General features: G+C 41.8%; 2 protein-coding genes across 6 annotated transcripts; one reads left to right on the forward strand and one right to left on the reverse strand.

Moving 5' to 3' along the window:
- Positions 1–1,127: 1,127 nt before the first annotated feature.
- Positions 1,128–17,484, forward strand: RB195_009860 (uncharacterized protein; the record flags this gene model as incomplete). The annotated part of the gene is made up of 13 exons (XM_064190601.1): positions 1,128–1,165; positions 6,941–7,043; positions 7,099–7,196; positions 8,238–8,319; positions 8,370–8,438; positions 8,497–8,619; positions 8,688–8,858; positions 8,916–9,010; positions 10,941–11,060; positions 15,612–15,732; positions 15,796–15,914; positions 15,977–16,075; positions 17,148–17,484. The coding sequence occupies 13 exons, from the start codon at positions 1,128–1,130 to the stop codon at positions 17,482–17,484; spliced, it is 1,575 nt and encodes a 524-aa protein (XP_064048184.1).
- A 1,913-nt stretch (positions 17,485–19,397) lies between these two features.
- RB195_009861 (uncharacterized protein) lies at positions 19,398–27,694 on the reverse strand (the record flags this gene model as incomplete). Of its 5 annotated transcripts, none has more annotated exons than XM_064190602.1 (17): positions 19,398–19,424; positions 19,510–19,729; positions 19,805–20,026; positions 20,113–20,233; positions 21,169–21,236; positions 22,133–22,206; positions 22,395–22,474; positions 22,535–22,622; positions 24,875–24,987; positions 25,275–25,340; positions 25,405–25,540; positions 25,599–25,748; positions 26,287–26,372; positions 27,055–27,226; positions 27,322–27,335; positions 27,415–27,568; positions 27,626–27,694. In XM_064190602.1, the coding sequence occupies 17 exons, from the start codon at positions 27,692–27,694 to the stop codon at positions 19,398–19,400; spliced, it is 1,860 nt and encodes a 619-aa protein (XP_064048185.1). The 5 variants fall into 5 exon arrangements, with proteins under 5 accessions (XP_064048185.1, XP_064048187.1, XP_064048188.1 ...); XM_064190606.1 differs by having other exon boundaries at positions 22,395–22,462; positions 27,294–27,388; positions 27,475–27,568; positions 27,626–27,646; XM_064190605.1 differs by having other exon boundaries at positions 27,294–27,388; positions 27,475–27,568; positions 27,626–27,646.
- Between the last annotated feature and the right edge of the window lie 127 nt (positions 27,695–27,821).

Raw genomic sequence — 27,821 nt, forward strand, 5'->3', positions numbered from 1 at the left:
ACTTCGTCCTCTTATTGAAGGCTTGAAAAATCTTTGATGTCATGCGTATCCCGTCAAACTTCTCTTCTCCAACTTGGAAACATCGATAATGGTCTAAGTACGCAAGAATTCTAAACAGGAAAACAAGCTGTCCGGTCTCACCGATCAGCGAGTCTGGTGAAGCGCGTTCCTTCAAATTGTCACCAAAGGCGAAGTTGTCAGACAAGTCACCTACTACGTGGCACTCCATCTGGTAAACTACTTTGATCTTAGCATATTCTCTAGTGTTACCATATGAACAAATAACGGAACATTGCAACACACACTGCATGTTGTAGAGTTTATTGCGAACCAACTGTCGCTTGATACTATAGTCCGGGATGTCCACCAATACAACATCATCTTGTATCTGCGTTCGGAAAAGTCTTGCAGACTTAATGATATAATCTTACAGATGAGAACCTGTAAGATTATACCATCTCGAAGGTAGGATTATACGAAGATTAAACGCATATATGCATCACAAGCGAGGGTTAGCGGTTACCGAGGGTTGTGTTACTCAAATGTTTGGGAGATGATTCAGTGACGGTGGAAATGTGGTCGCACTGCAATTTCACAGGAAGGAAAACAGGATTAATGAAGACAAAAGGTGTGACACAGCAGAACTGTGTATGATAACAATAAAGCAAAACCAGGTTTAGGAAAATTTTCCTTCCAAACTTGTTATTGACAGCAATCAGAAGTTATGTAGAAATGTAATTTAATGAGATAGCGGGAAACTTGCTGACCTCACCATTTAAATGCAAATGAGAACTGCTAAAAACAGGCATGGCAACAGCTAACACTTGACAATGAAAACATGCAGCATTACTCAATTTCATTTAGCTGAGTTTTTGCGTAGATTCGCGTTGTCGCCTATCTAGTCACCATGAGTAGTCTCAGTGTTCTGCCCCCGAGCTTGTTTTCTGTGATGACCGTTACGATCGACCTGCTGTTTCACCTATACCCATCGAAATGAAATTATTTTCGTCAAAATTTTCCTTTATCACCACAACAAGGAGTACAGTTGCGATTAGGAGAATTAGCTATCTTTGTTAGCTGTTGCTGTGTGGTGAGGATCATTTTTACTCGTCGCTTGGCAAAAGACTATGGGAAGCAAGTCTGAAGATCACAACAAGAAAGAAACGTAAGAGCTATACGTGAATGTCGTAAAAAGTGAGGTCCATGGCTAAATTCCTTGAATTCACGTCATTCTTCTTGTTTATAGCTCATGTTTAATGACGTATTCATTATTTTCCCTCGGTGTATTCTCAGCTCTTGTTCTTTTCATCTCAATTCTTGCACACCGTCTCTACACAACCGGTACTTTTCGAAGTAGGAGCGGTATTTCCTGGGAAACAGTTTGAATGGAATTTTGCAGCACTACTGCATAGAGCTGTGGATCAGTGGCAACAGTTGGCTGATCTCCTCAAATACAACGCATGTGTTTCTTGAACGACCACAACCGACTGTGCTGCATTCGCTTCCACGCTGATGAGAACTTTCGTAGACGAGTAAGGCCGAAATGAGAAGCAGGCGGTTTTTCGGGCAAACTTTTTTGACCCCCAATGCTAATGAAATGGCTTCATACAGTTGAAACTGTAAGTCGATCTAGCTCGCTGATGAGTTAACTTGTTTCCTAGCATAGAGATGAGAACTATTCTTATCCAAAAATTGATAAAGTTTTCCAAAGTTTTTTGTTGGATAGTGATTTTGATGCCCATTTCAATCTCTTTCTTAAATGAGAGAGCCCCAGCACCCTTTTCTAGAAATAGGATATCTTGGGAAAGCGTGTCATTTGACAACTGCGGCTTCAAGTCCGCAAAAGGGTGGGATGAGCTGAGAGCTGTGCTCTTGACCGCTATTCTGTCTGTTGTTAACGGTGTGGTACTCATATGAGCTATATATCTGGCACAGGCTTGAAAGTCATGCTAAAAGTTATTTAAATTTATCTCGACATGGAACTTTTCTTTTCTTTTCACTAGAAGATTCTCAACCAGCTTTAAAGGTGCGATTGTTCATCTCGGGGCGGACTGTGAGAACCAACTAGAGGCAGAAATGACCTTGTGCTTGCTTGAGACGGAGGTAGATCCAAAACAGGACTACATATTTCTGCTGTGCTTGCATTGACTCATGCGTCTATCTTACTCGTCGAAGGAGCGAAAGTGCAAGGAAGTTTGGATAAGCCGTCTGGTCGGCCGAAACAGGAGAGAACTATCGTATCGTTTGACTATCTCTATAAACAACACACGCTTGCAAAGGAAATGATAATTGCAGATCTAGAGATTTTGTCTGACAAATGACGAGTGCCAAAGCTTTACGCGGGATCCAGAGATTTTGTCATCATCTCCACAGAAAAAGAGAGTAGAGAGGAAGCCGCAAAGTTCATAAGCCGACGCACCATCATAATCAACTCAACTGAGAATGCTTCTTCGACAGCCGAGTTTTGGAAAAGCACTGCAGTAGACATCATCCACAGTGACTATGATCGGCACGTAGAAGACCTTTGGGCCTGTAAGAGAAACAAATAAGTCTTTTTAAACCTTCAAAAGGCGTGTGTCTCTTCAGAAGCGTTCAAGTTCAATATCTATATTGGCATACAGCCACAAGAATCACAAACATTCATCCAGGCTCACAAAGCTTTGCACAGAAGCGATAGCAGAAAATCTCAGGAAGGAGCGAGCAGCAGTATTTACCGAAGCTGCTGGAGCAGCGGCACTCATAATTGAGAATTCGTAAATAGTAAAACGAAAATGGAGACAAGAAAAGATTACCTGGTCTCCGGAATCTAAATGAAAGAAGTACTGTGTCGAGAAGTGGGATTAAAACAATCATCGGTAATTTCTGCTCTGATCTATTTTTATAACCGTGTTCACTTGCCTCTACACTACCTCCACGTTATCGCGCCGAAAAACAATTGTACGGCAAATCGCCCGTCAGTGTTAAATCCGAGCATCCATACATTGTAGTATCCGCGATCCACGTGACATCGACAACTACCATCCTATCTGCTTACTTTCCGTCACCTATTATCATGATATATAATAACGGGCTTATTCTGTCACGTGTGTGTGTGTGTCAGTCACGAAATTCAAAAATAGGGGCGCGACGAGTCCAGCGGCGTCGGATTGGCGCGCCGCCGCCAGACACCTCTAGAAGGGGGTGCGACGGGTCCACCGGTGCCGGATTGCTGTGCCAGCGCCAGACAGCTATAAAATGGGGTGCGACGGGTCCACCAGCATCGGATTGGTGTGCCGCCGTCAGACACCTCCAGAAGGAGGTGCGACGGGTCCATCGGTGCCGGACTGCTGTGCCGGCGCCAGAAAGCTATAATATGGTGTAAGACGTGTCCACCGGCGTCGGATTAGTGCGCCGGCACCAGGAAGCTATAACATGGTGTAAGACGGATTGACCGGCGTCGAAATGGTGCGTGATAACTTCGTGTGCAAGACGCAAAAGATAGATGGTCGCAGCCGTTTCATAGCCGTGGCGACTGGACGCTTTGCTTTTTACCTTTACGACTCCTCCACGTGTCTATTTCCTTCTTCGTTCGCCTCAAGTTGGTAGCATGCCGTACTCAGAAAGTGGAATCCCGCATGTAAACGGCTGCTTGAATAGTAGCAGGATGTTTATGTGATCTGACGTGGAACGTTATCTTTATCAGTAGGATGATGTTTTTCACGTCATTTTATACCAAAACATCAATCTTTGATGACTGTTTATAGAAAACAGGAGGAAAACCCATATTTGGAGTGTTCCTTTAAATTTTGTCGATAATATATTGGTAAGGAGTGTTTAAAGCTGAGGTTTGAATGTTCTCCAAATGTAGAACTGACGCGTTTAGAAAATAGACCATGAAATCTTTCGCTTTTAGCTATAATATAAAAAAAGGAAGAAAGCTTGTTGGAGATACATAAGTCCAATTTCATAGAAAACGGCACTAATATTAATTTTCGTTGATCACTGAAGGCGAGAGAAGCAAACACCACAGAAAGTCTGAAGTTCGGCTTTAGCCGGACATTCAGACTGGTTTTTTTTATAAGAGTGATCCTCAATCGGTTTGAAAAACATCAATAGATGAGGAGCAACCAGGAAAGCAAGCAGGGTTTCGAAGGGTTCAGCAGAATGGACCTTGTGGCAACAAACACCCTTTTTGTAACGCTGAATTGCCGGTAGCTGTCGAACGATCTCCAACAAGTTGCGCTGTCCAGACTGCGATATTTTGACTGCGTCTTGCTACTTTGCTAGACATGTCAACTCAGTACATCCAAGATATACAACCAGCCGTTGGAAAATGCCTGCGAAACAAGCGTAGGGCAGCGATAATCACCTGGCAGACCTTTGTTTTCAGGCGAACCTCGTCATTACCTCAATGTTTAAGAGGAATTATCGATGCCATCAGATTCCGTGGCAAGATTCAACGGCTTTGGTGGCTGTCCAAAAGGGTGAGAAGATGACAATTCTCGAACTTGAGAATAAGTAACCACATGTTTTGACAAACAATATATCTTTGTCATGCATGCAATAGAGCTGTTGAGGACGTAATATTCGATTACGACAACCGTCAGGTTTTTATTAGCATAACCATGCGGCTATAGAAAAGAAGTGGTGGAAGATTCCAGAAATGATTTGGGTGATTTGGGCGTCCATTCGTGTTGAAATATAACCAGGAAGAAGCGTTTACAGATTCTTTGACAAAGTTTATTCTGAATGCTGCAAATAAAAGTCTCACTTTCAATGCACAGGAAGAATTCGCCTCTGGGTATGCTGAAACAAGATCTGCGTACAAATCTATGTGTGTCGGCTGCACTACTGCTGAAGTCAGCTGGGAAAGTGGGAGCATGCGAATGCGAGAAAACCTTACTTCACTCAGGAAGTATAACAGTAAGATGGAAAACTATTTGCCTCGTCTCAACATTGCCAAAGCTGTCGGAAAGACAACCTCATCAGTTTGGAGGTAACACTTCCAGGCTTTTGCATTTTCAAGCAAACTTCCAATGGGTGGGTGTATCGTAGTCCGTAAGAAATTCCGCTCTCTACACAATTGAAGATCGAATCCGCCCTAGTGCTCACCAACCCTTTAATCTTTTCGTGGTCGATAAATTGTATACAAGTCATTGTATAGGCCAGTTACACTTCTATAAATTTCAAACTATTCTGAATTGAAGTCGACGTGGTGGGGCATCCTAATCGGATTGACTAACGTCGGACATTTTACCCTTAATCTTTTTATTTCCGAGCTTTGCTGAGCCTCGAACATGTTAAAGGGCCCAAGTGCAGTGTAGTCAGCGAGAAATCATCGACCGAGTCAGAGGTCCTGGTCTAGAAAATAAGGATGGAAAAGTCTGGTGGAGACGGCGAAATTAATGCGAAAATAATGAAATCTTTTTCCCGTTGAAACTAAAACTTTGAACTTGAACGTAAAATGACGATTTTCATCAGTGGCGAGAGGAATAAATCGACATTACAAACAAATCAACACAGTGGCAGTGAACATCTGACGTGGGTAGACACGCCATCATAATTCCTCTTTATAACAGGCTACTCGCCGGAATCTATGGATTAACGAGGGATGTCATGCTGCGCGTAAAGTGCAATCTCTGGCCAGATTATCGAAAACCACAAAGAATTCATCTGCTTTGCATTGGCAGGTATCCTTTCTGGTAGATCTACTGTTGATCAGAGTTCCATTCTCAGGAGTGTCAGCGAGATGTGGCAGCGGTACCTGAAGCAAACACAGCTTTTCCAGACCTCCAATCTGCTCTCAAATCGACTACATTAATCGAAAAGCAACTGTTTCTGTTAAAGACCAGTTGGATGCAATCCACCTTTAAAAGCAGAAATTAGAGTGAGAGAGGAGGTTGTTGCGGGATACCTTCAACATCGATCATTGATCACATAAAGCAGACAGCGTCTTGTTGGTGGTACCACCTAGAACCATCAGAACGTTTCTCGTCGCCAATGGTGTACATACATTTGCGTCATGCAGAGCGAATTAGTAGCAAGTCAACCCTTTTTTTCCGTGGCTAAGGGTGGGGTATAAATTGCACGGCATCGGTCAATCTCATCGCACCTCTGCACCATTCAACCTCAATTCAGAGCTGTTTGAACACGTGCGCAGCCTTAAGAATGACTGGCAAGGACCATTCAATGTATAATAAGGTTACTACTATAGTCCTCCTAGGCAGGTTTGGCATCAATTTATTCATCGCAAAGGGGTGATCTGCTTGGTTGCTTCCAGAGCGGTTTCGAACCATTGGCAGTGCAGGCACAGCCAAACCTCTCACCGTCTGCGCTGCACCCGCCCTGAAAAATGGAATCTCATAGCTGGTTGTTTTCTTCACATCCTCAGAGATTGTCCCCAATTTGGTTTCACCAGCTGTGGAACATGATAAGGAGTAGTTAGTGATGTTTCTACATTTTTGGAAGTGAGAGAGAGTGTGGGAAATGACTAGACTGTGACGCAGAAGGCAAAAGAACTTCGCTGGAACCGATGTATCTTTTCCAAAAATGAGTAAACAATAAAGCAAACTCCTACTTTCCTTCAACTTCCTGCAACAGCTCCGCCTGCTGTAGGTAATCTGAAAGGAGATCATGTGGAATCTGACGTATCCCCGCTTTAAGGAGCTGATGTAGAATGGCTTTCGAAGACGATACTTAGGAGTGACTGCTGCCAACGATGCTGTTCTCGCATAGTTCGTTCTTCAGTCCTCACTATTCTTTCCACTTCCGATTATGTCGAAAGCGGAGGAGTCGAACCACAGGGCAATGTCGTACACCATGCTGCTGTAGGACATTGCTGAGAGCACACCGTGGGGAAAATTCAGGACGTTTTAGCGGAGGAAATCCAACAACTCCGAAGAAAAAAAAGTAAACTTCCAAACTCCTCTTGATGCTATTGTCTTTTATTTGTACTTTTAAGCGTTAACAAACAGGAAGTGGAATCTTTGACGAACATGTTGTTCTTGCGGAAAAATACAGAAAAACTTTCACCGTATGAGAAGATGAATAGGAAGGGTCCAAAGGTTTGTTCAAGACCATGTAAAAAAAAGTTTTCATAGTTCATGAATAAACTCTCAGAAGGTTAACAATTTCTGTGAAGCGCACTTGGTAGGTACGGTGAGTGAAGGGCCACCTTCAGCTACAGTATGTTGGAGGATCATGGGAATGCGTATGAGGTAGCGTTCAAATTTTTTATATAAAGATGTGAGAAACAATATTTTCCTACTACAAGCAAAATGGATGAGTTCTGTGTTTCCTTGCATGCACAATATCCCCTATTCGTTTCATTTGTCTTTATAAGGTGCCACAAGCTTTTTTAAAGCTCTAGCATATTATTTATATCTTTTTGTCCCTTCTTTGCACGAATCTAGGAGTCTAGGAGTATCGAGAAAAATGAGTATTTTCACATAATTTTTGATTTTGCGGGCTGACGTAGGGGCGGGTGTAGTGTAGCGGTTAGAGGTTCCGCTTCCTGCACGATCGATCAGAGGTTCGAATCCGTCGTAGTGCCCACGAAGCCTTTCATCCCTCCGGGGTCCATAAATTGGTACCAGATTTGTCTGAGAGGGTAAGAGACTGAGTTAACACGTCGGCTAGCCACCGCAAGTCATTGTATGGGCCAGTTACACGTTCGTCAACTTCAAACGATTCTGAATTGAAGTGAACGTGGGGGCGCATCCCAAGCGGATTGATTAACGCCAGAAACTTTATTAACTTTATGTTGTGAATTTTCAGCTAAGGCAGTATCTCTGCTAAAGCTGAATTCTTTTTCTCCATCTTTTCTTATTCTTTGAAGCATACGTTGTGTCATTGGGGTTTGGGTACTTATTTATGGCGAAGATTGTTGGTGATTACATCTCGGTCGTGTTTTATTCCACAGCATTGTTCATGTGTAAATCAATGAGCATTTTGAGACAGCAGCTGCCTTGCAAGAATCTCTTTTGGGTGTAGCTAAATCGAACACAAAGTCACACAACCTAAAAGGATCTGAAAAATGGCGGGCAGAATACAAAAATAAGAAGGGACAGGAGTCAGGGTAACCTTAATTAAGTCCCAACTAGTTAAATAGATAACATAAACTTTAGGACCAGGAAAATAGGTGATTAGACTATGAGATAAATGACTAGTATCGAAAAAACTTTATGTTCATTGAGATTCATTATTTGCTGTAAATAATTCTACTTTTCGTTCCTGGAAAAATAATAAATTGATTCTAGGCGTTCGGAAGGCGCAAGCACAGACTACGACGTCCACCGCATGCCCTCAGACCGTGAAGTCGGAGGCTCTACTATTAGCGAGGTTGAATTTTTTTCTCATAAGCAACGTCTATCCGTTATCCTTTATTTTAGAGGATTCCCATGGAGAGACGGGAAGGGATTCTTCGTTTGTGTCGCTACGATTCAGAAAGTGGTGCTATGGTAAGCATGTATTAATTTTCTCGGTGAAACGTATAAGAGCACGAGCGCAATGCTTCAGGTGTTCAAACACGAATTGCTACTTTTAAAGATGCTCGCAAAAACGTACACTACTCGAAGCCATCGAGCACACTTTCCTTGGATACTTGGTCAAGGATCTTTAGCAGAACTGCGATATTTAAACGTATCTCTCGATACTTGAAGCGATCATTACAAAGATGAAGCTCAAGAAGATGTTATGATGTTTTTTAGGTCCTTGAAACTAGTACCAAGCAGCGTGACATTGTCGAAACGCCCAAGATTCCTCGTCTCTATTTTATTACTGAATCACTGGAGCCTTCCGTCGAAACAATTCTTAAATCAAACAAAACCCCTTTCCTTCCCGTATATACATCTGTTTACATAATTATTGGATGTATTAAGGCACGACTATTTTGAGAGATTTGTTAGTTGGTTTGAATTAGCCAAGTTCTGACTCAGGCGTTACGACTTCTGCACATGCAGGGATTTGCTCATCGAAATGTACAACCGGCGTATTTCTCACTTCGACTCCCATGTGGAGGACTACTAAGCAGGTATGCATATTCCAGACTTTCCACATTCGTTGGAGGTCCCACCTTTAAAAAAAATTCTTCCATGGAAGAAGAGGAAATCCCTACAAACTAAGATTTTTGATGACTCCCAACAGCAAAACAAGATATAAAAAAACGAATGGAAAATGGCGCTGCTGAGACTCAATGATTCTACTCCTAGACTTCTGGAATAATCCTAGAACTCTCTTCATTGCGTAGAAGATGAATGCCCTCCTTGAGGAAAGAAAGTGTGATGGTGGTACGGGTTTGAGGTGGAGTATCCGTATACGGGGTCTTAGATAATGGAGATCGGGATGGTTCCGCCCATCTCTCCCTGAATCACTGCAAGCAGCCGACCCCTGAATGCTGTTTTGTACGACGCCATCTGTTGCAGCGCGCCACCGTTGCACTTCAACTTTTTTGTCGCCTTCTTCAAACACCAATACTCTGCGTAAAGTTGGATTCAGCTGCCTTGTTTGTTTCAAACGAGTATATAGATAGAGACGAGGCCGGCAACAACGGCTACTTTCTCGCTCCACATATGCTCGCTCAATTTTTAGCTAGAAAATAAGTGGCTCGACCATCTTGGGTTGGAAGAGTCCGGACTGGATTACACATCTGTTCTTCTATATTATGGTTAGGGAAAAAAACAGCTTTCAAGGTCGCATCATATTTTTTCCCTAAAATTTTCGAAAATTTTTGTTCTTTAACTTTAGTTTCTCTTGTTTAGAAAGAAACTCTCTACTCTTCAAACCGTTACCTATGCATATTATTGTATATTTCTGATTTTGGCGATCAAACAAGCATTTTGCAAACATTCTTGCTCATGTCTTTATTTTAAAAAAAAAACCTTTATAGAAATGCATAGTACCTCTATATTTCCTTTCTAAAACACCATTCTGGCAGACAACTGAACGATATGGGTTCGAGGTAGATTATTTGAACAGAAAACTTTTTTTCAATGACGATATAAATGAGAAAATAGAGTTTTTGCTTGAAAAGAACAAACAGCTGCACGACTGGATAGCAAACGGATATCGTATGATTAGTCCCATTAACAAAGTGACAGTCAGTTTTGGCACCTCGAAATTCGGTAGTGCAACGTTGTGAACAATACCTGAGGTTATCGCATCGCACGATGCATTCGAAGAAGATCGAATCGCTTTTTGGTAGACGTTAGTTTAACAGCTTTGATGCAGGAGGTACGAACGTCCACGACAAGGGCGCTCCCTTTGTTGCGGTGGCATGGTGTAGATGGAAGCAATAAAAAAAAACCCCGAGACGACTTCCCCCAACTTGTCTAAATTCCTGGACTTCTCTAAATAAAACTTTATAAAATTAATGACTAACTGACTTAATAACTTAATAAACTTATTCTGGAGTTGTAGACGAAATTCAGCGTAGAGTTGACTAACAGACGTGAGAAGGTTATCAGGAGGATAATGACTTTAATAATGTGATGTATTGACGATAATCTTGAGTAAAATCATACATTTTATGAACTAAATAGAATAGTATTTCGATGCAATACTTTTTACTGACGCTAATAGAATTTTACCGGAAAGAACTCTTGTATGTAGGAATAAAATCGAAAAATCTCGGCTTTGTAGGAACAAAACCATGCTTATCTTCTGGAGAATTTTTCAGGAATACATTCAAGGGGCTTCTTGAGTCGAGTATTTTTTACCCAACTAACGTGGTTGATTATTAACATTTTCCATATTTTTTCATTTTCTGGCGCATTCTGGCTAATTAGTGGTTACTTTTGGAAGTTGATGTACTAGAGTACCTAGGAATAGCGATTACATTTTTCACAACGTGATCTACTTTCTGAAAGGTCATAAATAAGACACATAAGATATAAGACAATCTCTAAATTCATTGTGTGTCCTCTCCTATTATAAACTCTAATGTTACAGCAATCCCATTACAGGAAGGAAAGCGAAATTGCGGATCTCGTAGCTATTACGGAATTATCGTCATGCAAGAAATATCGAGTTAATTTGACGAGAGGGCGCAACTGTCCGAGCTACGTTGGAAACTGGAAATACGGGTTAGATGATTCTGTATGATTTAACAAGAGAGAAGAATATGGATAGTAAGTGGATATGTTCGAAATGTTACTATCAGAGAAACAACTTATCTTACACATACAAGGTCCCAAATTGGCATGTGTCCTTTTCATTAGCTAGGCGATGGCTCCGTCTAAGAGCAGCGACAGAAAAATTTCCTTCTGCAAAATCTTTGTTTCACTCTAAGCTTCGATGTTCATTTGAGTTTTGTGTATTAGAGAGTGAAAAGAGTGGGAAGAGTATATCAGAGCATTTCCTGTGAACAACAGCGCATCACTTTACAAAAAGCACAGTTTCAACCATTAAAAGCGGTGAAGAATGAAGTATCTGGACATCTCAATGGGGTACCATTATCTTTAAAATTAGTAGGAGTAAGTGCTGCGATTCTCTAGGAAAACTTAGAAAGTTCATCACAAAATCACCACGACATCAGAAAATTTTTGAGTTTGGAAGATGCACTTCGCTGCTGCGTACTGATGAAAACTTAAGTTTCTCTTGACTTTATCGATATCCAGGTGTCACTCTTCAACGCAGTTGTCGGCATCTTCCTTAAAATTAATGTTGAAATGCTTGAGTTCAAGAGCTAAGCGTTCAGCAAAGTGTTGAAATGCTCCCTCAGAGTTAATAGTGGCATCGTTAGCACTATTAAGGACTAGTGAAAAGTTCTTAATTTTGTTGTTACAGCGTCTTATGAAAATACCAGTCTGAAGTCCGGACTTCAGACTGGTATTTTCATAAGACGCTGTAACAACAAAATCAAGAACTGCTTCAGACTTTCGGTGGTTTTAGCTTCGCTTCCCTTCACTGATCAATGAAAGTTAATAGTAGTGGTGTTTTCTGTGAAATTAGATTTGTGTTTTTTTTAACAACGCTTTCCTTCTCTTCTTTATATTATAAATCAAGGCGAAAGATTAAGGAGTTTTCCTTCCAAGCGCGTCAATTCTACGTTTGGAGAATGTTCGATCATCAGCTACAAACACTCCTTCGATGCCAGAATAATATAGATACAATTTGAAAGCATTACTCGAAGTATGGGTGTTCCTCCTGTTTTCCTCCAATAGTTATCACAGAATGATGTTTTAACATAAAATAACGTGAAAGACATCATCCTACTGATAAAGATAACGTTCCACGTCAAATCACATAAACATTTTGCTACTATTTAAGCAGCCAGTTTCTGAGAACGGCATGCTACAAACTTGAGGCGAAAGAAGAAGGAAATAGGCACGCGGAGGAGTCATAAAGGTGAAGAGCAAATCGCCCAGTGGTCACGGCTATGAAACGGCTCCAGCCATTTATCTTTTGCGTCATTCACACTAAGTTATTGCGCACCAATGACCGGGTCCAGCGACGCCGGTGGATCCGTCGCACCCCATATTATAGAAATCTGGCACCGGCGCACAAATCTGATGCCGTTGGACCCATCGCACCCCCTTCTATAGGTATCTGACGCCGGTGGACCCGTCGCACCCCCTTCTATAGGTATCTGACGCCGGTGGACCCGTCGCACCCCCTTTTTCGAATTTCGTGACACACAGACAAACACACACACACACGGACTAAGCTTGTTATTATATATCATGATGGGCCTTCCCAGATTTTTGTACTCCCACATTTTTTTCGCATACCTTCCCTTTGACATCCATTCGTTCTCGCGACCACGTTTCAGCTGGCCATGTAGCTTCCCTCTCAGACGCTCTCCAAGCAGTTGTCACATGCACAACTGCATATGAATCTTGCAGGTCGATGCAAAGGGAAGCTTCTTCTATAGCATTAAAAACTGGAGCATACAGTATCGTGCTACGTGTGTCTGTGTGCCTCGAAAATATCCCACAATGATGCAGTTCTTTCCATCGGTGAGGTGCCGAACCATCGCCATGCACCTGACAGACGAGAATTCCACCTCTTCACCATTGTCCAGAGCGTTAGAAATATGTATGTTAGCCGTGATAAGGCAAGTTTCTGTCAAATGTTAGTGAATGTAAATAAATTTCTACGTGAATGTATACTTCAAAATTTGCAAACTATCATGCTATATAAAAAAAGACTTATTCTGTCTTGTGTGTCCGTCTGTGTGCGTGTCTCTGTCACGAAATCCCGGAAAGAGAAGGAGACGGGTGCCACAGCGTCGAATTCGTTCTGCGGAGCGAGATAGCTATAAAATGAGGTGAGACGGGTTCCACTGCGTCGGATTGGTGCGCGGGGGCCCCAACGGTAGAATGGGTTTTTATGATTGATCCGCGTATCTATTTCCAAGCATATTTCCCTGATCCCGTAAACATCCTTTCCTCAAAAAACAAACGGCTGCTTAAATATAATACCAGCCAACGCACGTTCACGTGGTCTAACGCAGAGTGTTATCTTCACCACTACGATGATGATATTTACCTCATTTCATGTTAGCACACTATTCTGTGCTAATAGTTGAGAGCGGAGGAAACTCATACTTCGAATGATGCTTACAAACTGTGGAGGTTTAAGAGAAACATAGATGTAAAATCAAGTTTGATTGTTCTCCAAATATAGCACTGGCGCGTTTAGGAAGAAAATCGTAAAATCTCTCATCTATGCCTAAATTTTTGAGGAAAAAAAGTTGAAAAGGGCGTTGATAGAAAAAAGAAATAGAATTGTAATTTTAGAAAATATAAAAAATAATGATTTTACAAAAAAGTCATTACTGCTATTTATTATTGATCGGTGAAGGCGAGCGAAGCGAACATTACAAAACGTCTGAAGTCCAGTTTTAGCCGGACGTTCAGACTGGTATATAATGACGACCTTACTCTCGTGTGGGTGTGTTTCAGTCGCGAAATTCCAAAAAAGGGTTCGACGGGTTCCTCCGGCGTCAGATTGGTGCGCCGACGCCAGATAGCTGTAAAAGGGGTCCGACTGGTATCACGGCGTCAGACTAGTGCCCATACGCCAAAAAGCTATGAGATGGGATACGACAGCCGTCAGATTGGTACGCCAGCATCGAAAGGTGGCAAAATGTGGTGACTTGGCTACAACGGCGTAGAATTGGTGCGCCATAGTGTAGTAGTATCGTGCGATAACTTCGTCTGGATGTCACAAAAAGTAAATGAGATGTTGCAATCGTTTCATATCCATGGTCACTGCCAGTTCTGCATTTCGCCTCAGCGCGTCTATCTTTGGATGTTTGCCTCAGGTTGGTAACATGCCTTCTTCAGAAAGTGGAAGCACGAATGAAACCGGCTGTTTAAAAGCATTACCCTACGAATCTGAAGTGGTACGGATTTCAGATGGAGTATTCGTATACGGGATAGTAGATTAAGGAGAGGGAGTGATTCCGTCCATTTATTCCTAATTGCTGTAAAAAACGGCTCGGAAGATGCGATGAGTGCGCAAGGTTGGCGCGCTCCAATCGAACTTCTCGTGGAAAATAGCGCGCCGGGACGCCCGAAACCGTTCTTCTTCCGGGCCGTTTTTTACGGCAATTAGGAAGAAATAGACGGAATCAGCCTTCTCTCCGTAACCTACGATCTCGTATACGAATACTCCACCTGAAATCCGTATCACCTTAGATTCGTGGGGTGATGCCTTTAAATAGTAGCCAACAGTTTGCATGATCTAACTTGGAGCGTTATCTTTATCACTCCGATAATGTTGTTTACGTCAATTTACGTTGAAACATCATTCTGGGATAACCGTTGGAGGGAATCAGGAGGAAAACCCACAACACTTCGAGTAATGCTTTCGAATTGTGTCTATATTAAATAAGCATCGAAGCAGCGTTTGAAGCTAAAGTTTGAATATTCTCCAAATGTAGAACTGACGCTTTTAGAAAGAAAACTTTTTCACTATTGAGTAATATTATCCCAAACAGCTTCAGATTTTTGGATGTCCAAAAGAGGAGTTGAGAAAATTCCCGTTGAACCGTTGTGAAGCTGATGTCTGAGAATTCTTAACTACCTCTCAAGTCAGCAACTCTTTGAGCGTTACCGGCTTTGACATCCATCACATCATCCATAAGGTCACATTGACGGTCTCTCGAATATATGTGGAAGTGTTTGCCTTTTAGGGTGCTTGCAAAACACCACTTTTCCGAGCGCACAGAACATCTTTTCGAGTCCCAAAAGAATTTGCACTATATGTCAAAATTCCAGTCAACATCACTGAGTTGTATGGCTAACTAGTGCCATGAAGAAGTACTGGTTGAGAGTGAACTATGTAGGAGTCAAAACGAAATGAAGTTCGGTCCCGTTGCCTAAGTGGCTGCGCGCGAATTTCGAAGCTGCGCGGTGGAGCTAGCGGAGCCAACGGAATAGGTGGTGCTAGTGAAAGTCCCCTTATTACGCTCCCGCAGCGCTTCGAGGGCAGCCGCCGAGTCTCATGTCGTTTTGACTCGACTATAGTGAGTTGTGGTGGAGAAAGTATAGACACTGGTAGCTGTGAAATCGTGCTAGTCCTAACAAGTCAGAGAGCGATGAGTGCTGTTACTGCAGTTTCCCTCCACCTAAAACAGAAGTTCGAATCATTTTTATTAAAATGCAGTAAGAGCAAGCGTGTTCCAGAAGCACTGAAACAATGACGGGAAAGGACCCGACCGCGACCGATGATATCATCTCCTGCATCTACATGTTGACGGAGTTCGTGCTCGGGTCTATCCCGTGGGCTACAGAAACCGAGAAGCAGGTAAGCTCGCTCAAACGCTGCATTCACCTGAGTGAGGAGCTGTCATACTTACGTTCCCTGCAGGCCATAATCAGTCATAAAAAACAAGTAGAACGATGGGATCGCGTTGAAGATGAAAAGCATAATGTTCTCCTCATTAACTACCACAAACTATATGAATGGCTTCGAAAACAGCCTCCGCTGTAAGCGCTTGCAGACGATGTTCACCAAAAACAGACCAAAAGTACATTGAATTCAAATGCAGGGAAACAATAGATTATGAAGCATTCTACGAAGAACTTCTTAAGACGCCGGAGACTGGGAATCAAGCCGGTGGAGACCAGTCATTGTTTGGATTTTCTAAGTAAGTTTTTAACTGAAAATATCCAAGATGAGAAAGAAATTTTTGAAACTAATCTTGTGAAGTAGAGGAGGAGTTTCTGGATTTTTGTTGTTGCCAAAACTTTGTTCTTGCCGAATGAATACCCAGAACGTTAACATGTCTCTTTTATTAGTTCAAACTTTCCGTCAGACTCTTAATTCTAAAGCAAAGGTACTCCAATTAACAAGCAATCTCAGAGAGTGGATCGATCGACCTTATCGTGTTAACTTTGACAGACAAAAAGGAGAAAGTACCAGATGTGTTTCGTCTGCCGTCCAGTAATAAATGTGTCATAAACTTTTTTGAAGTCACTTTCCTCGCAATGTCTTCATTCAAGAAGCTCCCCCATTACTTTGTTAACTTAGACTTTATTGCAATAAATTTGTAAGATTTTCCTTACAAGCTTGTAGACACTTCAAGTCAGTACTCCAGAACTGCTCTGTTTTTCTCCATTTCAAGTTATCAAAGTGAGCGAATGTCTTTACCTCAGTAGGAAGGAAAACTATTTGCGGCCACCTATAATTCTTGTTAAAAGTACTCCCTCTGATCGGTAAAAATTAGATTTTTTCGTGAAGTTCTTGTACTATACTCATTAATTATGTTTGATGAGACGGATAAAAACGCGCCCAATGCTTAAATGTACCAAGTGATGCGATTGGAGAATAAGCTGAATCCATGTTTTTGAGGAAATGAATCCAGCATGTCCTACGTAGAAGCTGACCTCAGATCTTTGTTAAAGAGCAAAGTAATCGCGAGTCAGCTGCGAAAAACTCAGTTTTTCTTTTCAGTGGTGAGATTGCTAGATGGAATTGCTGTATCTCACTGAGCCTTCATTTTATGAGACCGGGTCTTTATTAGATTCTAGGTGAAGAAAATAGTCCGAAAAATGTTCGGTTAGTATCCAACATCTCTGACGCGCAATATGTTACAAAAACTAGAGAATGTAGAGAGCAGTCCTGGAACATCTGAAAAGATTGAAGCATAAATCATTAGTAGTAGATTAAGTATTTTTCTTATAAGTTATCTTGAATCTGTTTTTTCTTTCATCTTTCAGTCCTCTCAACGACGTCTACGAACATGGATTCGCTGAGAAAAAAGGAGGAAGGAAAAGAGGAAGCAGCGGAGCAGGATCGAAGGATGAGGAGTCGGGAAAAGAGTCCAAAAGAAAGGAGAGCGAGTCAAAAGAAACCGGAGAGTCTAAAGGCAAAACGGCAACGGAACCAAAATCAAAAGAGAAAGACGGTACCTTGGATACTAAGAGAAAAGAAGCTCAAGCAAAAGAAGGAGAAAAGGTCTCAGATAAGAGATCTACTGTCTCCAGTGCATCTCCTGGTAAGGATACCCCGAAAAATAAAGAGAAGGAGAGGAAGAGCTCGTCCGCTTCGAATTAACTTTCTTCTGCTTACTTTTGGATATCAAGATGTGAATGTCCCGTTTGGAAGTTTTCTTCTTTAACTTCTCGATGTGTTTAGCAGAGAGACAAGAAAAATAGCAAATATGTTTTCCTTTGATACACTATTAATTTCATTTAATGGATAGTAATGGATTGAGGCGCAGAATGTGAACCAACTACTGGGCAGAAATTAACGAGTGAATTATTGAATAAATATTAAAGGCTGACATTTTGTGACATGCACACGAAGTTGTTGCGCGACACCGCTGCACTTCGGCACACCAATCCGGTAGGAGGGGTAGCCGTTTCATCAAGTTTTAGCGCCTTATGACGCCGGCGCCCCAATCCGATGCCTTGGGACCCGTCGCACCCAATTTTATAGCTTTCTGACGCCGGCGCCCCAATCCGACGCCGGGGAAATCCGTCGAACCCCCTTTCTGGAACTTCGTGACCACACACGCACACTTGACAGACTAATCCCGTTATTACATAGCATGATCATGATTATTCCACTCAGTATAGAAAGAGCTACTGGTGAAACAATCAGGAAGCACTGCTTATCGCTGAAAAGAAGCTAGTCTCCGTTTAGTTTTGCTATAGGCGGTGTTTATATGATAGGGCAACTCTTTCCAGAATAAAACTTCTTCCTCCTACGACTTAGAGCCATCACGTAGGACAACTTTTGTAGTGCGGTCGTATTTCTGTAGCTATCAACACGTGTAAATTAAATTCTCAACCGCATCATAACATATACCTACGATTTAGCAAAAGACTTGGCATACAACGTACATATTCTTTTAAAGATTTCGGTAAAATTGTCGTATACGATGTCTACGAGTAATTTCTAAAAGCCTTTATCAATTATTTAGAACCTGTAGCCTTAACATTTCCTCAGAAAATGTATAAATAACGAAATGAGGCTGACAAGTGGCTGTGCTTTTCCCTTCTCAATGCTTCCTTCACCGCTAAGCCCGTTCTAGCTATACTTTCATGTATGCCAATGTTCCAGCGTATTTCAATCTTCAGCGTGAGCAGTGCTTTGCACAAAATCAAGTGAGATCCTCGACTTACTTCGCTTGAATTTGACTTACTTACTTTCTTGGCGGGCGGGTGTTACAGCCTAGCGGAGGTAACCGCGTCCTCGCCGGGACGTACCGTCCCTAAACATATCCGACCCCATCCTGCTCGACCTTCAGCAAGAACTTGCATAAAATCTATCCGTCCGTCGCTATTGCCCGATACGGACGGGGGATGCTATTCAGATTGAAAGGACTAGATTTCCTTCAAGACGGTAGCATGCAGATGATCACATCGCCTCGAAATCACACGGATTCTTTCATTTGCAGAAAGCAATAGACCGTTTAGGGTCAGTTTCCACAATTCTGAACATACATAAGTGCTCAAAAAGCGATCAGGTGGAAGCTCAGGATTAAAGAACTACTGCAAGTATCTAATGGACAAGCGGATTCTGAAATAGTTTGAACAAAGGCTTAACGAATTTGAAGAAACCAGTGAGGAGTTCCTCAATCTAATCACCCTTTTTTCTGCTGTATTTTGTATTGTTACGTTGTTATTGTATTGTTGTTGATACTTTTACTTTCTGCTTGCTATTTATGAGAGATGCGTATCACCTTTATATTGCCTGCGTCAATAAGAAAACCGGATGATAAAAGAAGTAAATAGTTTACAATGGAAAAAAGAAAGCATTCAATGAAGAATGAGCATGACGTAAGTTCCCATTTCTTGCATACAAGTCGTCAAGGGTTTGCAGGAAGAAGCATAACAACCGAATAAGTGAATTTTATCACAGGACTGAAATTAAAAAAAAAACAGAAGTGCGGTTGAAAGTGAATACGGAAGAAACAGAAATGGGCGTAAGAGATCTGCACGAGAAGTAGGTGATGAGGAGACCTAGACGTCCGATTGCACACCTACAGCCTGAATTAGACTCGTCATATTGTAAATGTGAGCAAAATCTGGAAGTTTGTAGTCGGAAGATGTTGTAATTCAATTAGGTACAAACCGGGTAGTTCCTTCTGTAGGGATCTTGCGAGTCAAAAAAAGGAGATGAGTTGTGTCCATCGTAATTTATTGTGATCTCAGAATTAATTTGGAATTTTTGAGGCAGAGGAAGACCGTCCGGTCCTCTTTCTCCCGTTGAAGGAGGTATCACAATATGTTGAGGAATTGAGATGCCACCAGATAGGGGAAATCCTCTTTCACCAAATCCATCGAAAGAAGAACTAAAACAGACATAGTTATGTAGTAGTGAAGACTTTGAACAAAACGAATAACATTCTTTTCTTTTTTTTTCCTACTCTTTTTTTGGTTCCTCCATTCGCAGTGTCTCTCCATCTCTTTGTTCCTCTCTCCTTTCTCGGTGCCTTGTCTTCCTTCTGTCGGTATCCAGATCACAGATGTCACGTCTCCTTTCTTTTTCGGAAACATGACTGTCTCTGTCGCGTCCTCGTCGCCCACGCTCCTCATCTTCCCGGTCTTTCCGTCGTCTTTTATCCTCCTTATGATGGTGGTTGTGACTTCTGTAGAATGCTAAGGTTTTATTCACTGGACGTTTAATAGAAATACGCGCTTCTTACAGATACACATATTCTAACAATATCTGTACCTTTTGCTCCGTCGATCTTTGTCCTCTCTGTAGATTCGATCACGATCTGTCGTTTCAGTAAATTCTGATTCTGGGTAGCGTGTTTTACTTCTCCTTCTCCTTCTTCTGTTATTGGAGAAGTCTGGAAGAAAAAGTTATAGATTACCACTATAACCCATCTTCTATTCTTAGCTTATATAATAGTAATAATAGTAATAATAATAATAATAATAATAATAATAATAATAATAATAATAATAATAATAATAATAATAATAATAATAATAATAATAATAATAATAATAATAATAATAATAATAATAATAATAATAATAATAATAATAATAATAGTGATAATAATAACACATATAATAATATAATACATAATAATATAATAATTATCATTTCATAGATTACTCTTTGCAGTTAGTGGGGTAAGGTTTATGTGAGGGCGATGAGTGTTTTTTGCATGCAGTCATCACCCTAAGCATTGCAAGAACCTCATCAAGTAGAAATCAGCAACTGATCCATTTTGATCAAAATTAGAACAGCGGGAAATGAATAAAAGTGGGAAAAGTCGGTGATGATGCACGACTGACAGCTGCTGGAAAAAGTGTAACGATCAGATCTGAAAGAAGTGGAAAGAAATCCACGAATGTATGACTTCTCCTTACAAAACTACTTTTGGGACCAGTCAAGAATAGAAGGGGGCTGACTGCTACGGTTACCTAGTTGGAAGCAAAATGAGTACACCAAAATTTGATGTGGAGTGATTTCGCGAGAGCTTTACTTCTTCCCGCAGTGTTAGGCTACAGTTTCTGCGAAGCTGGGGATGTCAAATAGATCTAGTGATAATAAAAGGAATTCAAATAAACAATTGTCGTCAGGCTTCGTGAGTAACTTGTGGTTAAATCGAATTGAATTTAAACTCAGAACTAATGTTAAAAAACTAACAAATTCAGCTTGACGAAGCAAGTTTAGAGAACAAAAATTTGAAACGAGTTAAATTTCTGATTTCTCAATTCGGACACTCCTAAAGTGCTGAAGAGTTAGATGAGCGCATGAATTACTGTGTACCATCTTGCGAGTCTGACTCCGTAGAATTACGGACTTGGCGGCTTTTCGTCCGATGCCGGGAAGAGCTCCTGAAACAATGCCACAATATTGCGCGATAACGCTAAATATTACTCTGTGCAGATAACTGTATTGTAAACGTATTCAAGAGGATTTTGTGCGTATGCAAAGAAGAATTGAATAGAACGGTAACCAGAGCATGATAATTAAAATCCTGTTCAAATGGAGTATCTCAAGTGGATTTCTAACAATTTCAGGTGTAAACTTGATTACTGTCTTGGATTTGCGCACGAATTTACTTCATGGATTTATTTTTTGTAAATTGGCTGCAGGTTTATCGGACTAAAGTTACAACGAGGATACCGTTCCTGAGAAGCTCATTGTCGTAACGTATTCCGCAGCACTTCATTTTTAGCGTGTTCGTTACAAAGTGAAGACTTCGATTTGCTTTAGAAGAAAAAGACTAGAATTGTGCAAAAAGACGCAAATTTGACATCAGATCCCTGTTACTCAGTATTCAGCTATTAGTACGGATATCTGGAAGATACTGCATGAGCTTCAGTAAAAGATTGAACCATGTAGCACGCAATAAGGAAAAATTGCGGCTCCGAAGTTCTCTCTGTTAAATATCCTCTGAAAAGAAAGTTCCGGGGAGTTGTACCTACGTCTTCAGCAAGAAAGTAGCCGCAATCACTGCCTCTCTTACGGCTGTCGTCGGGATTTCACCGCGGAAGCCAATTTTTTTTTCAAAATTTATCTTTCTCATTACTGAAGGTGCCCAAACCAGTGAAAAGTCATTGCAAAAATATAACTACCCAGATGAAACTTGAAAAAAATGTCAGAAAAAAAGAACGGAAGAAAGATTGTAGTTTTAAAAAAAAAGTGATGGGACCTTGTTAAAGTTTGGCGTGAAAGCAAAAAGGACATTGGACAATTCTGTAGTCTTCTTAGTTTAAATATTACTCACCTGTGTTTACCATGGCGACAACTTCGGTGCGAAACTAAGGTCCCATCGTAAAGGGAAGGAACTGAGCGCGAGTGCTGAAATCAAAACTCTCTGTAATGGTAACCACACTGTAAGTTATGAGAAATGATCGTATTTATGTTCGAACATTTCAACATCGTTATTTGCATGTGCGTGAAAAAAGTGATTTTCTAGTTTAAAAAAGTCCTGCATACATGCACTCGATGGCATGAGAATCTGCAGCTTCACAGATACACCTACCGACCTGCAGCGGATAATTCATTCGCGCCTCTCTACTCGGGGAGACGGGCTCACTGTTTACTTCGCCGCGTTCTGAAAGTAACGCTGAAAATACAAATTTCCTGCTTCTCCATCTTATTGTGCCGAATTTTGAGAAGGACTCACCGATTCTTTGTTGATCCTTCACCCAATGGGCAACGGGATCTTCTTTCTCAACAAATCGCGTCTTCGGTTCTCGGTCGTAGTGCAGCTGCTGGAATAAAGGGCACATCTTCTAGCTTTGAATCCTCTGATCCCGAAATTTTCTGTTATCTGTGAAGCAATCAACAGTTTGCAAGCATTCCTTCTCAATACTCGGTGGGAACTCTTGTGTGTTCTACCTTTCCCACTAAAAATGTGAGCAAAAGGCTTGCGGTTGTTCTTGATATCAAGTATTGTTAGCAGATCAACGATAGCGACAATCACAAAGGAAAACGGCTGGGAATTTTAATTTCTGCTGTAGTCAGTGGCAGGCTTGAAATTAGTGCGTGAAGGATTTCAATGCTTTGTTCTTTCTTAGGAATATCCATGAACATCTAAGCAATTTCCTCTGTCAATCTCATAGCAAGTGGTTCGGACTTTGCCACAGGCAGCGACCGCATTGTCGGCTGATAAAGTAGGGCACGGTAATCTGTTCTTCGGCTAATCAAACACTCACTAGTCTATAACACATTGTAATAGGTGGATAAAAACATCTGATATATTTGCAAAACGATTTCTAAGTTGCCGCCATTAAGTTATGGTGTGTTTTAAACTATCTAATCCTCGTGCAATTGCGTAACTATGCAACGTAGCTCGGCTTACGCATTCGCAACTGCATCGTTCTCCAAACTCGTTTTGCTCTAACTATTGGAATTCACGACCGAGCTCGCGAGGCTTTGCAAGCGATGTGATAAGACCTCAAAGAAGTGAAGAAAGAGTAGCTGCAGAGGCGGCGAAGAGCACTCGCTACGCTCGTCAGCGTTTTGCCAATCGCAAAACAAGGATGACCGCCCTTCGAAATCGGGACGCGACAACTACTGCACTGAAAGAGGACGGAGAAGATCATGAATTCAATACAATTCCGACCTCTTCGATAGACACTTGCTTCCTTACCATCCAAGGGTAGATGGACATGTCATCAGATTATCCCTTCTGAAGTCTGGTGGCTCACTGCGTCAGTGAAGAACCGTACTTCGCAGAGTACTCCGAAAGGATTATATACGAAGATCTGGAGAACCTCCTGCCAAACCTCATGAAAACTTTAGCGTGGATCTTCACTTGTTACCATTCAGAATGAAAGATTCCTAAGCAGACCAGCAAGACCAAGCTGTTGCATAATTAGTAAAATCCATCTTAAGTGAGCGAATATCGCCAAATTTAAATATTACGCCATCAATATCCTCTTCACAAGAGCGATCGTTAAGAGAATTGAAAAAAAAACAGTTGAAGAGGTGTTGTGAGCAAGTAGGGTCTCGAAAAGGATTCAGCACTGACCACCACATTTGCGCAGTTTCGAACTATATCGAAGTAACGCGAGAGTGCAAGATGCTGCTGTGCCGAACTTTCGTCGACTTGAAGGGATGTGATTCGGACGAAAGAAAGCGGCCATGGAAGCTTTAAAAAAACGGCCAACCAACAACCGCTAAATATAAGTGCAAAGATACTCCGAAAGTTGCACATATCAGAATCAGAATAAAGTCATCTCAGAATTTCAGCATTCTACAAGCGCGTTATCACCGACGTGATGAGAGGATTCCGACAGGGCGACACATTCTCAGCCAAAGTATTCAGTTATTGCATCTTCCATTAGCTGGTGACCTCTGATAACATCGAGCATCAGCCAAACGAAACGGGTGCTGATCAATTTCAACGAAATATGGGGTGAGTTCGGTCTGCCGAAATTATGAAATAGTGTGTTTCTCGGTCGGGAAATGAACGATAGGAATGACCTGACAACCAAGCTGGGCAGGAGGAGGCGAGCAGCCTGGAGAGCGTACAAGAGCAGCAGGAGAGGTAGCGAAACAGAGCGCCCTGCTCCAGGTTCACCCCTTCAACACCACCATTTTTTCTGACTTCACCTCTAATTCAGAAACTCGGCACTTAGCAAGCAGGAGAAAAGTGCAGTCAGAGTCATTGAGAGCTCTATCGAAAGAGTGATGCTTGAAGCATTCTGCTTTACGCAAACGAAAGAGGTGATTCGAAGTCGCATGCCGAGGTGGCGATAGGGGACTAGGGGACACCACTGCATTTGCCAGGGAAAGTAAGGTGCACACATGGTGCGCACACGGTCGAGATAAGCAGAAAGATTAGTGGCTCCCGCTAGTGTAGTGCGAAGAACAGCGGAACAGTCAAGATGTAATCGAGATATAGTGATAATCTATGGAGTGCTGCAAAAATCACATTCAAATGTCAAACACATTTGCTTTGAATCGAAAAGACCAGGAGACTACCTGAGATTCTAAAAATACAGTAAGAGAAGCTAACCTCATGATCGTCAACAGGGTAAGGAGTAACTGATGGATATTGGGATGGTGGCATTGGGAGTGGTGTTTGCGGCATACCACTCGGAGAGTACGGTGGTACGGACTGATGAATAGCTAAAAGAGAAAAATTAGGCATACATAAATAGAAGCAAAGCACGGAAAACAGGACACAGGGGTCACAAAGGGAATTTGCTTGGAATCCACAAAATACGTCATGATACACGAAAAATGTGATATATAAAGAGTTCACGACGGTTTTTTTTTTTGAAAGGTCACGAACAAACGCAAATGCGAGTACAAGCAGACTACTTGCGTTGACAACAGTGCACGGTGCAACTCGACAAAATCACAGTGTTGAAGGCATGAGAGAGGATGGATTAGGGGTTTAAAAGACTGCTTACGAGTTGTATAGTTAGGATAGGAGCTTTTCATAATTTTTTCTGGCGTCGTTCGGTGAATATCATATGCTAAACGAGCAATTCCTCACCTTACTGAAGACGAGATTTTTCTTTTCGAAAGAAGCGAACTCACAGAAATCGTCCGGGTTCTTTCTCATGTAGCCATTACGATTGACCTTGTACCTTACTCGAGGATCTTTGCCTTCGTACTCGTCCGTGGTAGCAGTAAGTCTTTTCATAAACATGTAAACAACAACTACGCAGTATACCTGAAGGAAAGGTTTTGAAAAGAAGTTGCATGAACGCGACATGCAACTGGTTACCAACATTGATGAAAACAGCTATAATTTCTAGGATAGTGAGGGCCATCCAGTAGTCGCGGACATCTCCTGCCCACCACATGATGCAGTACGCGAGGGAAGATAGGATCGAAGATATTATACAGATGAACCATGGCCAAATTAGATGACGGGACCACTAAATAAGCAGTACTTGCTGGAAATTATTACCCTAGAAATTTACCGCATATCTGTAAGAGATCTGACATGGACTCTTTCTATTTTCTTTTTAAAGGCAGCATACCAAGTAGCTATGTTGGGAGAAAACAAAAAGGACTAGGGTGGTGGATCACGAAAACGCTAAATTTTTCCTGAAAGTCCTCAGAAGCAGCGTAGGAAATGGTCTTGTCGATCGAACTTTCCTACGAGACATCTGATAACTTGTCATGTAGGCGGACGCAGAAATACGCGTCGCTTCTGCGCCGAGCAAGAAATCAATGTGTTACTAATGCTGTGCTTCTCGTGATCTACACTTTTAACCCTATGGTTTGTGGATAGATGCATCGTCGCTTTCGTGGTGTGCTGCCTTTAAGCAACAACGCTCTCTCAGTTTTGAGAGGACATCAGCTCCTCGACAGAGAAAACTACTACTGCTAAAGTTTTGCCAATCACACCAACAAAAAGCCTTTCAAACGCTAAGGACACATTGAAAAGCAGCTCTTATTCTGACAACGTACCGTGTGGACTCCGTAGATTAAAGCTACCGAGGCGAACAACAGAAAGAAAGCAGCGATTAAGCAAAGGATCTGAATGATGAAGAGACCTGAAATGAATTGTTTCACTAGTTTAAGCCTGGGCGCACCATCGGTCTCCCTTCTTGTGTCCGTAAACCTTTTAGTTCGTGAAAGGCGTATTGTGCAAGATGTGGCGTTCTACGCAAACACGCCGCCTGGAGCGCTAGTCATACATACATACGGTCCGCCTCCTATGACTCCTTGGCTTTCGTTATCGATTTCGAAAAAGAGCAAAAAGCGAAAGCATAGTGATTCATGTTTGAATTCCATTAAAATGGTTAGTATGCCTTTTCATACGAACTTCGACAGAACAGTCGAACATCTCTGAATGTTTTTATATGAAGAAGAAAAAATTAAGCGAAGGAGGACGTGATGGATTACAAAAAACTTGAAACCAGAGTATGCACTACAGCTAATCGTTGTTATCCCTTCAGTGAACCCCACAAATCAAGTCAGCCTACTGCGCCTACTTAGGTACCTTTCCTTCTTCTTTCAATACAGAATTAATCATATAAACAGCTGAATCGCTCTCTACTGCTGTCTTCTTCGTTTCTGCTCTCAGCCCCTGACAAATTCTCCATGTGAATACTAGACGATTCTGTTAGAAAAGCAAGCTGGACTGGTTCTCAAAGGTAAACAAAGAAGAAAGCGATTGTCTCGAGTAAACAGTACTGCTTTTATGATCCTAATGTAGTGGTACAGCTGACGAACCAGTATAATAACGTTCCTCAGGACTTTGCCAGTAGGATTCGTAGTAGGACGGGATGTCGTATTTCCCATAGGTGTTATAGTTAGGAAGGAGAGTGTTGGCAGCACGGTCTTTTTCATACTTAATCGCCGCCATCTGCCAACCCATGATGCCCAGTTGAGCTATGGAGAACACCTAAATTCACCTCATTGTTGCGTACTGTAGCAGGTACGTTTGGCAAGAACAACTACTATTGGCAGACTGGTGGACGACCACTATGGTTCACTAACCCTTTCCTTCCCAACTTTAACACAGCTACAATTTGACTGGGAATGAAAGATGCACTTCTAGCAGGACCTAGAAACACTAAAAGATATGTGAACCTTCAATGATTCTGGTGGTTCTGGCGGTAGAAGCGCCTACGCACGGGCAATCCCATTCACACTGAAGGTTCGCCTGAGACATTGTGACAGTCCGACAATGGTTCAGTACACCAGTCTGCCAACCGAACAAGAACAGCGACGCTATCGAATACACCTACAATCTTGGAAACAACTCGAAGAGCGTACAAAAACGAACAGCTAAAGAACTCACCAACGTCCAGATGCCTATCATTACGGCGCTGTCCTTTAAATTGAAACAACAACATGGATTGCACGCCATGGTTGTGGTAATGAAGCTGGCCACCTATTAAGCTAACCGGGACAATCAGTCAGGAACATCCTACAGGAATTCTCAACACTTTTTTCTTTCGGAGGTCACCTTCGTTGAGACAACCAGGCAGTTATCA

This window comes from Necator americanus, chromosome III (genome assembly GCF_031761385.1).
Source record: "Necator americanus strain Aroian chromosome III, whole genome shotgun sequence".
Classification (NCBI taxonomy): Eukaryota; Metazoa; Nematoda; class Chromadorea; order Rhabditida; family Ancylostomatidae; genus Necator; species Necator americanus.